The 16,171-nt window shown below is 44.8% G+C and overlaps 2 protein-coding genes across 5 annotated transcripts in view; both read left to right on the forward strand.

The window, feature by feature from the left end:
• The window catches only part of LOC131882817 (potassium voltage-gated channel subfamily H member 7-like), an 83,424-nt gene that overhangs the window by 39,998 nt on the left and 27,255 nt on the right, over positions 1-16,171 (forward strand). Inside the window, exons 1-3 of one of the 4 annotated variants that reach the window (XM_059230085.1) lie at positions 3,706-4,318; positions 8,312-9,172; positions 10,417-10,449. In XM_059230085.1, coding sequence (XP_059086068.1) covers positions 8,408-9,172; positions 10,417-10,449 — 798 coding nt within the window. In that variant the 5' untranslated portion in view covers positions 3,706-4,318; positions 8,312-8,407. Of the gene's footprint in view, positions 1-3,705; positions 4,319-8,311; positions 9,173-10,416; positions 10,450-16,171 lie in introns of those variants that run through there. The other 3 variants (XM_059230086.1, XM_059230087.1, XM_059230083.1) reach the window with 3 other exon arrangements.
• LOC131882818 (uncharacterized) overlaps positions 12,332-16,171 on the forward strand; it is a 9,629-nt gene continuing 5,789 nt past the window's right edge. The window contains exons 1-3 of the mRNA XM_059230088.1: positions 12,332-12,792; positions 15,454-15,628; positions 15,702-15,935. Of these exons, the coding sequence (XP_059086071.1) occupies positions 15,478-15,628; positions 15,702-15,935 (385 nt within the window). The 5' untranslated portion in view covers positions 12,332-12,792; positions 15,454-15,477. The remainder of the gene's footprint in view (positions 12,793-15,453; positions 15,629-15,701; positions 15,936-16,171) is intronic.

A 16,171-nucleotide genomic window follows, 5' to 3' on the forward strand; every position in this document is an offset into this window, starting at 1 on the left:
CCGTGGAATGAAACACACCGCTTGAACCATGGCACCATCTTCCACGATGCGGGTTATGCAAAGTCAGGCAGGAAAAGAGACATAGAATGAGGGCCATGGATGATGGTTCAATGAATGGCAAAGTTAGAGGCCATTGGCCGTGGCAGTAGAGTGCTCCATGAACTGAAATGCCTTGGCCACGCTCAAAGACATGACGCTAATATCCTTGGCGAAAAGTTTGCCGCGTTTCGCAGCCCTCCAAAAGCCAAGAATACTCAACGAGGTACACTTTTGATTTGAAACTCTCCTGTATATGCCACCCCAAACCGTGGTTTTACTTTTTTTGTGGGAAAGAAATGTAGAAATATATGAACGTGAACTCCTTTGTTTCCACATTTTATGTAACGGGAAAGGTTTCAAACTTTCTCCAATAAACCTGTATTTCAGAGAACAAAGCCATTTTGTTGACACTACTTTTTAGTTTCCAATCCATTTCTATGGAGTGGTCGTAACCGTGGTCGTAGTTTCCCACCCTATTTTCAATCTAATGTGGACTGATAATGAATGCCTTGCCCTGCTCGTTCAGAGATGGGGTTATTTGCTCCAAAGTTGTTCCACACTTTCATTTTCATGCAAAAATCAATCAATTCTTTTGAGGGTACATCAGGCTCTCTTGAGAGTCCAACCGCTTACATTACTAAAGCATTGTAAGTAAGTAAGGAAGTAAGTACTACAACGAAGTGGAGACGGACACTTTCAGACTTGGAAACGTCTCTCCGAACTGAAATATCTCTTTCCGCAACTTGAATCGTAGTTTTTCTTTCTTTCCTTTATACACAAAAGGCCTTGGCTTTCATTTTTCTTTCTTTCTGGAACCCGGTCGAATCCCCGGATGTTGTTCGCAGAAGTGGGCATTACTCAGAACCGTTGCCACACTGGCACAATCTCGAGTTCTCGAGCTCTCTAGGTCTCTCTGTAGGTCTGAGGCCAAATTTGTGCCAACATACCGCAACAGAGCGTCTACCAATGGGTTCAAAACCGGTGCTGCTCTTGTCACCGAAACATCGTGCGACTGACCTTCAAAAACAAGCCTTTTGAAACATCCAAATAAACCAGAAGAATGGCATCTTGAGCAATGCAGAGGACAAAGGAAGCGGTGGCTGTTGTTGATTTACATGACATGTTTTCAGACTTCTTCGACGAGACTTCGATGCTCAAGATACAACGAGTCAATCGTAGCAACTGGACATGAAAAGTTATTGTTTTAACACGCCACTACGTTTAGCCCCTTGGGATCTTGCCCAAATTCTGCTCGAACAAAGTACAAGGCAAGTTCATCCCAGATCCATTTCCTATGATGATCGATCTTAGGAGCCTATATGATTAGATGCTTGCAGGGGCTTAAGCATTCGATTCACATCACTGAATCCTGTGGAAGGATTGTTCCTATCAGCCCTCCCTTGGGTGGGAGGAACTTGTAGGAGGGACACTGTAGAGATATTGATGCTTTCAGTAATTGATATTGAGATTATCCACGTTGAAATTCATCGAACAAAAAGGAGCACATCGTAGTCCCAATTTAGACCCGCTTACTCAGCAAAGAATCACTCTAAATTTAACATATAAAAAAGTGAAATGTGAGAAAGAAGTTTAAAACAATGGTATAATGAATTTTTTGTAGTACTACCAAGAACCAGAGTAATTGACGCATTGGGTAAAAAAAAGTCACTACTTAAAAACATGAAGTTAAACTTTGGATATCTGAATGTGAGCCGGTATTAATATTTTCTGTAATTTTAATCTAAAAAGCCTTATAAATCAATGTCTGTATGAACCAGGATAACAAATAGAGGAAAAAAGAGGGTGTCACCCCTTTTTGCCAATTGAAAACACCAGAGGCTGGTAGTGATCTAGTCATCATGCTTCTTTTAATGGCAATGAAAATTAGTTTTCCTATGGTCAAGAGCTACACGTAGAAGAGGTCGTTTAATATATGTACTTTTGTGATATGGTTTTAATGAAGAAAATGTGATTAGTCCTATACTAGATTTATCGTAAAAAAGTTAAGGAAACCCGTGCCCAATCTCAATTATTGTTGTAAGTGGCTAGGTAAGCAAAATAGAACAAAAAAAAAAACCACACTCTGGTAGGCGGTAAAGGCAACAGAAGGACCAAAATGGAACATGTGTTAAAAACCAAGACATATTTCTTCAAGACGGCCTTCTCAGGTTTAAAGTGTCCTTATTTGCACAAAATATGCAGCACTTTGATCCCTTTCCTTGTCCTGCATATGCACAAACTGAACAAGTAGGCGGATTTGCCTATCATATTTTGCAACAGAGAAATATGACTCCCTCCATAGAATCCATTTGTTTGAAATTTGAACGCATAAAAGGCTTGAGAAGTTGCGTTTTCAAGGACTACCCTAAAGCCAAGGAAAGAAAGTGATATTTCAATGCATTTAGCAAAAACTGAACGAAAGCTGGCCGAAATTATAACCTACAATATTGCTGTCTTTTCTTTGAAATATAGACCAAATTTCTTTCACTAGTAGAATCGTAATGTCCCAGAAGGCAAGAGCTCATAACATAATTAATCCCTATGTTCCAGAGCTCCTAGGCTAGATCAAACTATGCATAATTGTGCCCCCCCCCCTCCCCCTCCCATTTGGAAAGTCCGCACTCTTGAGATGCCCTCATCAAAGTACGGCCTCGTTGACTCAAAAAATTCCATTTCTTGGAAATCCATCATCCCACCGCCATTTTCCTTTGTTCTTCTTCCTTGAACGACAGAAAGTCAGTCTGAAAGTCCCGTTAGATGAAGTGAAACTTAATTGGATGAAGCGCAATGGCTTATCAGAAGCTCATCTCGCAGTCTCCAAGCTACTTAGCATCCTCCCCCTCTTGATCATCATCCCTATGAAGATGATGAAAATCTGCGTGATCAGTTGTCCACTTGTCTACTGCACTTCAATCAGTTGTTGTTGTTGTTGTTGTTGTCGTCGTTGCTGCTCGGCCTTTGAAGTCGAGTTCCCCCGTTTCCACACCCTTGGACAGTCAGTGCTAGTGAGCCAGGGAGGCGAGTTCCGTACAGTGTGCAAGTACCTCCAATTTCCAATCCGTTAATACTTGGCCCGGCCTAGGCATGGTGTGTTATGTTGTAGCTCTCTTCATGCACCCACACTCCCATAAAGGAGCACATTAGGGCTGTTCCCAAGGCACTGTGAGTGAGAGAGAGGGACCCGCGCATGCTCACTCATTGACTCACCCCTCCTAGTATTAGAGTACTACTCTTTCTTCTCCACCAAGACCGCCACCGCTAGTACCTTGGTCCCCAGTCATTCTCGTTCGTTCCCTCGATCCCTCGTTCCATCGAATTCGCCGCTATTCCTGGGGTCCAAAACCCCGGCCACAGAAGCTCAAATTGGAGGAGCAACAACATCATCATCTTCATGTACGGAGTGAGGCCTCAGCTTTGGCTGCGCAGGCCATCCCCGTCGTCTCCGGTTGTTCGTTTGTTCGTCCTTCGGTCCGTTCGCTCGTTCACTCGTTCGTTCGTTCGTTCATTTTGTTGGCTCGAGCTCGAGCTACGATGCACTAGAATTCCACTCGGAACATAGAAAGTCCGTCCGTGTTGTTCCCTGTTCCATCAACTCATGAGCTTGAGTGTATGTAGTGAACGAAGCCCAAGAGACGGACGTGCGCCGAGGACGGCTAGGTGAAGGGAGTGAAGACTTTGCAAAGACAGTTGAGACTGAGCGCGAGAGCTCGAGTGAGATCGAGTCAGAGAGAGAGAGAGACAGGGAGAAAGAAAGAAAGAGAGAAAGAAAGAGAGTTGAGCCGGAGCCAGAGCCGGTTTTACGGGTGGCCCACAGGGATTGATTGCCATGGTCCTCCTCAGTTGCAGTTGATTTCGCACGGCGAAGACGTCTCTCCTGGTGGTGTTTGGTGTGTCTTTGATTCCCTTGATCCTTGTTTTTCGATCCAGAAAGTGACTTAAACTGAGATATCGTTACGATCTGTGAGATTAGCTAGCCACAATAATGCCCGAAGCGATCCAGTCAACGACGAACCAGTGGTGCTCCCGTTTCTCTTATTGCTCCAAATTCGGCTGGGATTCCTTGGTGGTTGAACGCCCACTCATTTGCCGAGGTGAATGAAAGTGATCTTATGTGCCTCGACAGCAATCCTTGAATGTTCGCATTTCAAGAGGAGACTTCAGGTTAGCTGGTCATTCGAGTTCTGCGTGATCTTTCTTGCCTTTGTCTAAAACAAAGTGTTGGTTGGTCATTTTGGAATGAAAAGAAACAACCCAATCCCTACGTCGAAATCCCAGTTTGGTATGATGACTTTGGTCAACAGGATCGTTCCATCCATCGTTGATGGCTCCTTTTTTCGTTCCTTATTTTTACCTGGATGAATCACTTGCCTGGCTGTTTTTGTTCGCTAATACTCGTGGGACGTTCTTGTAAATGATTCCCGTCACAACATTCAACAGTAACGAGCAGGAACTTTCAAGTCTTATCGTGTGATTTTTTTTTTTCTGTTCTTCAATGTTCGCTTGATTGGAATGTTATATGATCCTTTTGCCGCCGTGTTCCATCTCCCTTTGCTGTTTTTGGGGGGATCCCCTGTTCCCTCGATGCCATTTGGATCCAGATGCATCATCCTTGTGCTCGGCCATCGACGATCGACTCCTTGGAAACAATTGGCCTGGATCAATCTCATTGAGGTTGATCGTCTGAGACTTGAGCGTGTGCACTTGAACCCCAGAAAGGCTTTGCTCGCCGTCAATTTGCTAGGAGTGTTGAAGCGATTCCCGGTCTTAATGAGCAAATTCAAAGGTACATACACAAAGTGATTTATGGCCGGAGAGCCAAACGAAATGTGCTCAATGGCCTGGTCATTCGGCAATTACTATCTCGTGTGAGGGACAGGGTGCACCGAGAGATAGGGAGAGACAAGTCGGTAACAATCGAATTTGTCATGTGAACCCGATGGACCCGTTGGACCTTCACCAGCGTTTCCCACTCACCTCTTTCAGTTTTGACAGTCATACTTAGGCATGAGATGATTATTCCCGGCTTTTCAAATCCACTGCCTTGAAGCACTTCAATGCTGAACCGCTCGTCTGCAAACAATGACCAACTGGGCGGACTTGTCAGATCTAATCCGGGAATTGAACGTCGTCGACGAACTCGACGAGCTCATAGAGGCTTTGAATAAGATGATGGCCAAGCTAGAGTGAGCGTTAGGTCTGTCTCACTGGGCAAGTATTGAGTTCGGCATAAATGTTTGTGGAAAAAGAACTTTGGCTCAATGGCCCAAAAGTCTTCATACGAGCGTACGTACGTACTCTAGCGGAGACATGGGATGGACAAGACATGTGTAACAATCATAAGATCACCTGGTTCTGAGCTGAACATGTTTGAAACTCTTTTCAAAGTCAAGTGGCTGGTGACTGGCAATTTTTGAAATGCCAAATGTCAAAGCTTAAAACAATTAAAATGGTCGTTGGAGTTTTATCTCGCTCGGTCTCCTTTTTCCCATGACAAAAGATTACGATAGCCAAAGGGCCAACACTTCGCTACCGATATTCTGGCTTATATTGTACACTGTACTTACATATTTTCCAATGGAATCTTACTGGCCGTTAATCTGATCTTTTGGCTTCGCCATTTCATTTTGAACTTCTCATCGAATCTGGTGAAGAATTGGAAGCCCCTCTCCCGTTAAATGTAATCCGAGTCTGGCGAGAGGACCCATCTTCCCCGCTTGGAAAAAAGTCCATTATGTGACAGAATCTCGTTCTTTGAACTCGACGAATTTTCATCGAGTCTTTTTCACAGCGTCGAGGCACCTTTTCCCAACATGCCCGCTTCCCCAGCAGTCTTGAAAGTTGCCATAAATTCTGGAGCTGGGCTTGAAATATTAGTTGCCAGACAGAGCAATTCAATTTAGTACTTGATCAGGACAGTGATACTCGAGGGTAACACTCTCAATATTGCTTTCCAGGAATTTGAAATCATAAAGCTAGAATGTTGCAGAAATGTTCCCAAAGTGTTCCCTCGTTTTAAAGCCAGCCACACCACACTGTGGTGGGCTTGAGGGTCTGAAAGCTGTACCAGCTTTAAATTCATTGCCAGAAAGCCTTGTAAATTGTGGAATTGAGACAGAGGGCAAAACCAGGCGATCCTTGGCAGGTCCTACCAGCTCCTATGTCGTACGTAGTGAGTGGTTCGGATGATCTCTGGCTTTTGTTGTGTCGGGAAGTGGAAATCAGCCTGGAGGCAAAGAACTGGCCTCGGCAAAAAATGAGTGCCACAGGAGCTGGACCCACTGGTTTTGCTCGTCTCTTTTTATCGCCAGATCTTCTTCCGGAAGAGTCTATCATCCTCGCCGGAGGTTTGGTTTCGAGGAGGTTACTCTAAGCATTTACTTATTGTAGGCCTCACGTTCTCGTAATGGTGTTCCATTACCTTCGAGGGGTCAGTCGACCGAGTCAAAATGTCTCTCTGAAAAGGCCGGCGAGTATTGTTTGATAATAACAATTGATGTTCTGCATACTTCGACGCTTGAACGATTATTCAAGGAGTCCTGCTTGATTCCTTTTCACTGGGTTCGATCGACCTTCCAGACGACTTGTTTTCAGCGTCTCCACTCAAGCCCGAACCTTGACTCAAGGCCCACTCGATCATCCCAGCCACATTCATTACCCATGGCTCTCAAAGACTGCTAAATATCAGCTTCTTTGGTGAAACTGACCTTTTGGCTGACCCGCTCCTCTAATCCTACATAGTACATTCGTACGTACATAATTACGTGGAAGCAGTGCAGAAGACCAGTTCATAGACTTCCTTTTTGGCGCTGATCAGCTCGTAAAGGGAGGAAAATAAGGTGGAACGGAGGCCTCACCATGTGGCCTTTGCCACAATTATTTTTCTTCTTCTTATTCTTCATTCATTTCGTATTTGTTGGTGGTTGCCGAGGTCTTAGGGTCCCAATTCCATTAAGCAAGGAACATGCATGAACATTGCCCACAGATGGGAATTATCGGAGAACCGGAGAGGGAAATAGATACGAATCCTCTAGGCCTTGATCCTGTCAATTAGTCGAGTAAATTGTCCGGGATCGGACATAAAGACGCACAAAACAGGCACTTGACGGTGGAGGAACCATAAAAACCAGATTTTGGTCCCACTGATGCGAGAAGCTGATTTCGTGGAAACAAGCCTCGTGAAACGTGTGTTGTTGGCTGTTGGTACGTAATAGGACCAGACAAGGTTGAGCTAACTCAAGAGACTCATCTTCTTATTTTCACTTCCTTGGGGTGGTACTTGTGCAATAAAAGTTGGAGGGAAAAAGTTTTCGTCGTGATAGTACTAGTAAAGCTCTTCATTCCTTCCTCTCGTCCTTCCTTCCTTACCTACTCGTATACTTACTCTGTTTCTTTCCTAGCTTGGCCATATTGTAAACGAGAGTGAACCGTCATTCGGGTACTTGTCTCCTCGGGAGGTTTAACCATTATCCAGTTACTCAACTTTCCATGGTTAACAATAATACTTGTAAGTGACACGACAGGAAAGTCCGAGGACGACAAAAAAAGGCCATCAAGGACCTATTGGGGCATGGGTCTTTTAGTCTAAGTTGGCTTGGTCCTGCACTACACCTAGTCTAACACTCCGCACAATGCCAATATATATTCATTGGTGTTGGAGAGACTCTCTGGCGAGCACTTGATTAACAACCTGAGCTCAAAACCAGTGATTGCCATTGCTCCTCTGTAGTCTGTTGAGCGTAAGCAAGGGGCAAGCGACTAAGGCCATTCCACGTTCTTGTTCTTGGTCCTTGGATCGTGTTTTGTTGGATAAATAGACGTGGATGGCCTGAGAAATGAGAAACCGAGCAGGCATTTGGATCTTGTAATGTACGTATCGACTCTTAGCAGATCTTGAATCTTGCAATCGGAAAAGTGGGGAACAAGGTTCTCACAACCGAACGATAAGCGCTTTGGAATGTTCAGTCACGAGTAACCTGGTGTGACTTTGTCACTCACTGATAAGATCGTGTTCCATGTTGATGTGGCGATGACAAAATTCACAATGAACAGGCATGTTTTCTTTGGCACCGTCTTGATACGTACTTGGCACACTTCGGCACTCACTTCGTTCAGGGATGTCTGAGTGCGAGAATAGAGAAAACGCGAGGCCAAGATTTGACGTCGACTGAGCTCCGTCGAAAGTCCGACAAGCCGGGATTGTTTTGTTATGGATGTTCGACTTTTTTTCCCCGTCTGCATACCAAACTGGAACGGGAAACCGATCACTTGTTAGACTGCCGAACAACTTACGTACACTTGAGTGATTGTAAACCGCGACGAGTGACCACAATTTCAAGCCAACTGGCTTCATGAGGCACGAGGAAATGTCATGTCGTCCAGCACGACCAACCCCACAAAGCCTTCCATCAACAATGTGCCAGCGGCGACCGTAGGCCTCGGCCTGAATCCCTCCGGCGGAGCCAAGAACAATGGTGGGAATAACGGCCGTCCCGTGTTCTTGGGCCAACAATCCGATCCCGGAGATTTGGCTCCAAGCAAGCGACGAGTCCGGCTTCTGGACCCCGTCACCGGGCTGGGAGCGAATCCCGGTGGGACCCATCCGAGGAGGAGGACCCCGCGCAGCCCCCGACAGCCTTACTCAACTTTTCCCAGTGCAGACGCCGCCTACTACTCCAACACTAGTGATATTCTTGGGAGTGGCGGAGCCCCCTCTGTGATAGACCCAAAGTACGACGATGGGTCGGATGAGAGGACCCCTCTCAATCGCTCAAATAGCAGTGGACCCAGTCGGTCCCTCACGCCCACCTTTGGCGACCGCACGGAGGTGTCATCCAAAGATGTGAAAGTGATCAATGACCTCATTGACGACCTCAGCAAGCTTGAGCCGGCCCCAACGGACAGACTCCCTCTCAGGGGCCCTCCCGAGGCCTCCTTGAGCCTGGGATTGCGGCCCGGTGCGGTCGACGATATGGCAACTACCACTTTTAATCTCCAATGTGAGCCTCAGATCCCGAGCCATAGTGGGAGTTTCTCCATTGGGAGTGCAGGCAAGCGCCGACATAACAGTTTGCTCTCCTCGAGTTCGGGTCGGAATGGATCCCTGACCCTGGAAACACCTGGAATCACCGAACAGGTAAAGTGAACCTGAACCTCAGCAAATTGCTGTCCAAAGTATTTCGGCTCTCTCTTTATCATTCAGCTTTTCTCATCATGGTTACTATCGTTACTTCAATTAGTGTCCGCATCACCCTCATTTCCATTCAATCCATTGTCCATCGATATAGCGCTTACTTTCTCCATGCACGAGGCGACTTGATTTTTATACCCTTTCTAGGTCATTTGATTGGGACTCACTACAGACATTCAATTAGAGTTTCACTCTCGGTGTTTCAAGGACTTTGCCTAGATTTTGTCTGTGGCAGTGCAGCATATAGATCAATAATATGATTAATAATTGATCAACTATGAAGCGTTCCGTTCCCCACTCAAATATCGATTAGTATTGTCAGCGCTCCTTCGTTCGTTTCATTTGTATTTGAACGAGCCAGAACTTTGCTGGTGCAAAGTGGAAACAACAAGAGAGGCAGAGTGAGGAGGAATGGGAGAAAATCTGTCTACCTCTCCCTATAACCGTGCAGGTAACCCCTACATACCCCTGAAGGTTCCGAGTCATGTTATTGAAAGATGGATTAGCACAATAGATTATAGATTTTCAAAATGGCTCTCCGACCGACCAAAGTCGTGCTGAGGAAAGATTGGGGTTCGCTCCCGTTGTGCTCGCTACAAACTTTTCAAGCGTTGCTCTCTTCAACTTGTGACACTCGTTTGGAAGTGATCCAACCCAGGTCATGAAATTTTGATCGCTCATTCTCACCCAAAAGATTTTGGAACCTCGGGAAGCAGGGTAAAGTTTGCACAAGGAACCCACAACCCGTGACTGAATCGACAAAGCACAATATCCGCCGCTCTGGCCGAGCACACGGGAAGACAATATTTGGTTGAATGGAATATTTGGCCCCGGAAAAGGCCACATTCTCATTTGCGGAGAGTCCTCTCCTCCAAAACTTTGAGGAGGCCGCCAAGCAAGGCCAGGAGGACTGTCCTAGTAAAAGCAAGGCAAGTCAAATAGAAAACTCAAGGGTCTGGCGGGTTGGGTATTCTTGGGGTTCAATTTCAAGGCCATCGATACTGGAGACGGGTAATTTTTTAAACGCATGCTCTTCCTTATGTTCTTACTAAATAGAGATTAACCACTAATTGCACGACAAAATATCCTAAATTGTATGATGGGATTGTTAATCCTAGAATGAGCACTATCACCCATTGAACAGGTTCCAATCTTCCACCCACTCACCTTCAGCACTTTTTTGTTTGCAGGCTATAACAGCTGTACTCTACCCAGGAGATAAGGTAAGAAGAAGAAGTCACTCTGTCTGAAGGATTTGGAAAGAAGACAAAGCAGTGCTCGTTCCAGACTTCCAGCCTTGCACTTGTAGCCACACTAAAGGCGGATTCATTTGACGCACTCTCTTGCCTTGGAACACGATTTGTCTTGAAAGAATTGTCCAAATTTCCGAGTTCCCAATGAAGTGGGCAAGGTAGGGTCGCTTCATTTGACGGGAATTGACAGTCCCCAGCAGGGTATTGAGCTACAAAATTGGCTTCGGCACATCTTCAAAAAGCTTCAAACAAAATTATCGAAGGCTCACAATTTTGCTCCCTTTGTTATTGACCAGTCAGGCTAACATTAGATGCACGAGACTTCTGCTTATAAAACCGGCCTTAAGTCAAAAACCGGCCAAAAGAAGGAAGCATATATGGAGAAAAAAAATCTTTGAATTACGTTCGTTGTACCCAAGCTGCGGTCAAAATGTTGCTGTTTTGAATCCTCAAATATATATGTATACGAATATTTGACGGTTCCTAATCCAAATAACGGCTTACTGCATGCTTTGGTTCACAGAGTCTGCATAATATGCTGATCTTTTAAGGCAAGTCAAATGTGTGTATTGGACATTTAAATACAAAGATAGCATCAAGTATTCAAAGAAAGTCCGAAATGTAACTGACACACTACGTCTTCATAAGTAGCGATGAGTTTTGCCCCAAAACAAGTTTTAGGGTTATTAGAGGTGACGTGCGTTTGGCGAACACCCTCAAGCCCTCGAAAATTCAGGCTAGTGAACATAATAAAATCTCCCTCTTTTTCCTTCTTTCTCGGACTCCCTCATTTTTCGATTTGTTCCAATGGTATATTTTACATATTGAAATGCTGGGGATTACATTTTTAGTAATTGTGAGGAAGCTGTCCACGTGAAATCGTTGCGCCTTTGATGAAAGAAATATGATGAAAATAGAGTCGGGTGTGCTGTTTACATGGCAAGGACAGTGAAGTTGTTACTTTTGAAATCGGCTCCTACGTAATTGTGCCCGACACACATTTTAACTCCGGTGCGTGACGACCATGTACTTGTGTAAATTAGAAAGATATGTACACACACAAGTGAGTGCATGAATGGATGTTTGTCGTTCAGTTCGTCAACTGGCAACATTCGCAATTAAAAATATCCTGCAGTCCTGAACCATTAGTATTTATGAACTACTTTCCTCTCGCGAACGATATGCACTTGAAATTTCAGCTTCCAGCGCCTGGAAATTACGATTAAAAGTGAAAATGGCAGTTGGGGCGAGTGAGCTGCATATTACTGATTAGCTGGTTCGAGGACGACGACGTCCTTGGTTGGTTACCAATGAACCATCTCTAGTGAACCTTCCCAAAGGAGATGCCCACTAAATAGAGCTCAGATTAAAAGCGGCTTAGATATTTAAGAGCATGAATAATTTCTTGGGATGTGTTTTACCAACCGGACTAGGTAGTCTCCAGGGAATTGCTCTAGGAAATGCAAACGGTCCCTGGATCATAAAATAACCATGACACCGCCATCACGGGGTTTGAAGTGATTCCTTGAATCAAATTCAAAGTCAAGTTTGCCTTTTTTTCACCAAATCATTCCATCAGTGGTTCGCTATGGCTTCTTATGCTTGTCCCACGGCCTCCGCAGTTTTCCTAGAAAGAGGTATTTCCCTAGGTTTTCATTCGGCTCGCTGGTGCTACGTTGTTCCAAAAGCTCCCATCAAGAAGAAGGACAACGACAACGACGACAAGAAGGAGGGAGGGAGGCCACTCTATTTACGTACTGGCTGCATTTGGATTAGTGTCAACGTCTCTCCTTGGAGATCTCACCTCAAAGGACTTAGCGAAGGACAGCAGCCTTCAATTTCAAACCAGCCTTCACACGAGTCCTTTCAAAATGGCTTCTTCTTCCTCCTCCTCATGCACAGACGTAGCGGATGGAAAAGACACGTTATTGTTGAACACAAATCCATTGTCCCACAGCCCTTATCTAGGCCGGTATCAGGGCATCTATGAAGTTCTCACTCCATCTGTCCCTGGGGCTGGTTGGCTCTATCTGGTAATCGTTTAGTTTGCAGTAGAATACGGAAGAAGAAGAAGAATAGTTCGTTGAGAGTGTTAATGCGTTTCCAATGTAGATAAGACCCGCCTTTTTCCGTTCCAAAGTGAATTCTTCAGTTTGCCATCAATCATGGTCTCCAGCCACTGACTGACTGGGTACGTGAGTGAGTGAGTGAGCGAGCCAGTGAATGAGTGAGTAGGTGGCCTTTGTGAGTGGGATGCGAATATCCAGCCAAAGATCTCCTCTTGGGACAACTTATTTGTGACAAAAGTGAAGAGTGAGGAAACGCGCCACAGAACTGAGCTCCTTTTCTGGGGGCTTAATTGACTTCAACAACGCTGATTCAAAACACGGTCGGAAAACTGGAAGGGAAGGTGGAGTGGCCCGGGGGGGGGCAAGAGATATTTCATTTTCATTTGATAAAGTGAAAAACATGAAATTACCATTACTCAATTATAGTTGCGCAACCCTTTGTTTTAATTGAATTGGAAATCTAGCCAGGTCAAATTCACAGAGAAGCTGATTCATTCCCAGAATGGCCATCTTTGAGGCAGATTTACATCAGTTGGAGACGAGCCTTTTCAGGCACTTTGCCTCCCATGGATCTGACCTCTTTGGTTTTTGAACCATGTTAACGGGCTCAGAAGCAGCTACTGAGCTGGACATTTCGCAAGGAATGCTCCTGAAAGCCTTGAGAACCACGGACTACGCGAATGTGTCCGATGAAAGGAAAGCAATGCAGTAAAACCAGCCTCAGGCCCACCCACGTTTACGATCCGTCCAGGAGCTTTCGAACTTGAGTGAATTGCGATTCTGAGGGCCCCTGCTCGCTGCAAACCGCGGGGCCAACATTAATACATTCTTTAAAAGCTAGCGCTCAGACCAAGCAATTGAACAAGTCATCAAGTGCTCTAGAGAGCTTTTAATTCCATGCCTGTTCCATTGCACCGAGGACCTTTTGAAGTTTTTCCGTCGGTCCAACCATTGAATGGATCGAATCTAAGAAAAATTAAGAACATCAATGATGTTGGTACATGAGCAAGACTTCCTGTTGAGGCACATATTGTTTGTCCGTTTCCCTTGAATATGTTCGAGCCCCTCCAAATCCAAGGACAACATAACTCATACTGGGAACCCCGTTAAAGCATGCCATAAAAAGAAGGCCATTTGTCAGGCGAAATTACTCCAATGTCTTTGTCTGTTATTTGCAATTACAAAAAAGCTGAGTCTTGGTCTTGAAGAAATTTCATGTATTGCTTCATATATTTTTTGGCCATGTGTTGAGTTCCCTTTGGAGCATCTTGTAAAGCGGAGTTTCCAATGCTCCTCCAAAAACCCTCTTTTCATACAATTTTTTGAGGACTCCGTATTAACTGGAGAGCATGGAGCCTCGGAGTCTCGGAGTCTCGGAGCCTTGTTCGTTTTGTCCTTGCTCATGTTCCCCTTCCTGAATGAAGGAGAAAAAGAGGACTTGTGACAAGTCAAAAGCAAGCAAACCGTGACACAAGTCTTGTTAGTGTGAAGAGAACGAGCCTTCAATGCCTTTTTGTGGCTTAATGAAAGGACTCAAATGGCATTAGGGCCCTCAAGGTGGATCCAATACTGGAGGGAAAGTTTGATTCCAAGCCTCGCCATGTTGACGTGCTTAAACGTCATGACATCCAAGTGAATTGCCAGCAAGCTCTCCCAGCACATAGACAACACACAAGTATGCTGAGTGCGTGTCCATTGTGGTATGCCAAATGAAGTGGCCGAGAGGGGCCAAGAATTTCTAGTTACATTAATGGATCTGCTTGCTGCAGTGGCCTTCAAGCCCTAAACACTCCAATTGATATTCTTTTTAGACTCCGCTTCATCAGGCATGAAAACCCATCTTCCAGTCAGCAAACCCCATGTAACTGGTTCATGCTATTCACGTAAAATATCAGTCAAAAAAGCGGAAACTTTATGTTTGATTGGCCATAAATAACTAATGCATATAGGTATACCGGACTTTATTCATGAATCGAGCAATCTAGTTTTAGTTCCACAAACTTGACGCAACAAAAGACCCGACTTGAGTAAGTGGAGAGGTTCATCCTTCATACCATCTAAAACCGCATCCTCGAAGCCACGTGAACCTTCTTCTAACTTTTCATTCCTTTTGAGATTATGTTCAGGCAAGATTCCAGGCAAAGTTTGTGCGGGTGGCTAAAAGATGGGAAAAATCGATCTTGACATTTTTCAAAACAGGAAGCAAAGCATCAGTGGCATTGTTTGAGCGATGTATTAAGGTTTGGTCCGCTGTATATAAAGTAGCTATCTGTAATTATTAACAAGTTTTTGATAAATGTTAATATGATAATGAGAAAAAACTCATTTATACTTGAAAAATAATTGCGTTGGAAAAGTCACCACGGCATTTTCGTTCAAAGAGCCTGGGCCAGGGTTACGTCTTGTTTTGCAGCCAAAGCCAAACTTCAAAAGTAACATATCGGAACGTGCTTTCCATTCAGGATTGATTGACGTAAGTGAAGATGATGGCCTGGTTTTGTCTTGCTGGCTTTTTGGATTTTCATAACTCCTTAATGTGCAACCAAATTTCAATGATCTCCACCACAAGTTACTAGCAAATTGCTTTCGTAGAATCTGGACCACCACTTCGAATCGAGAAACAAAGGCATGACCTAAAGCTCTGAATTACAAACTTGTTCCTACCATCGAAGGTCAGTGGGATCGGATAGTCTTTATAGTCCTTCTCCTCTTACTGTGTATGCAAATGTTCAAGCTCTAGCGAAGGGGAAGATGAGCTACAACTTGCCAAAGTTCCCGAATTTTCCCATCTGGTGTAGCCGTTTATATCCCCTGTTTCCCGGTAACTCAGATGGGGGAAAAAGGCGCATGATCCTTATTGGCCCAGGTACAACAAGCAATTAGAAAGTTCTGTGGCGATCTTTAGCTTGCAGTTCTACTTACGTACAAAATGGATTCGTCTGCCTACACACAATCGGAGCCAGAAATGGCCAAGGACTCGTTGGCCGTGATTCGAAAGATTTTGAGTCGAGAGGACATGTCACGGAGTTGCTATGCCAATTTGGATTCCAGAAGAGACTCCCTGTCTTCGAGTCCAGAAGGTAAAGGTATCACCACTCACTCTATTGGAGGACGGGTTCTCTTGCTCCCTTCACGAGTCCTTTCAATTGACAGATAACTCGTTACTCTCGCTCCGATCCCTGATCTCCAGGCGTTCCAGGAGCTCGTCATCATCATCGCCACCCAAAGTCAGTTCATCCATCAAGAGCTCTGCACTGTCAAGGAGATCATCCTCGCAAGATGACATGAGAGCTGCTCCGTCATCGTTGTGCTCTGTCAGTGCGAGTCATGCGGGAGATTCGAATCAATTACAAATTATTCCTGAGATTAAGATCTCGTGTTCCACAGGTTGTTCCAATTTGCTTGCCTTATAGCGCAGTATAGCACATATGTAGGTAAAGTGCATAGTGTAGTCCATTTAGTTTATGGCCACCAGGTCTTTTGACGCAATCAATTTCATGTTTGGAACCACTAACTTTTTTTTGATTGACGTGAATATTTTCTGAGGTTTTCTTCCGAGGCAATAATTTCGGGGACAAACTCCTGGTTTTAAACTTGATGGATGAACAAACGCTATTTTTGGA

This window comes from Tigriopus californicus, chromosome 6, assembly GCF_007210705.1.
Source record: "Tigriopus californicus strain San Diego chromosome 6, Tcal_SD_v2.1, whole genome shotgun sequence".
Lineage (NCBI taxonomy): Eukaryota > Metazoa > Arthropoda > Copepoda > Harpacticoida > Harpacticidae > Tigriopus > Tigriopus californicus.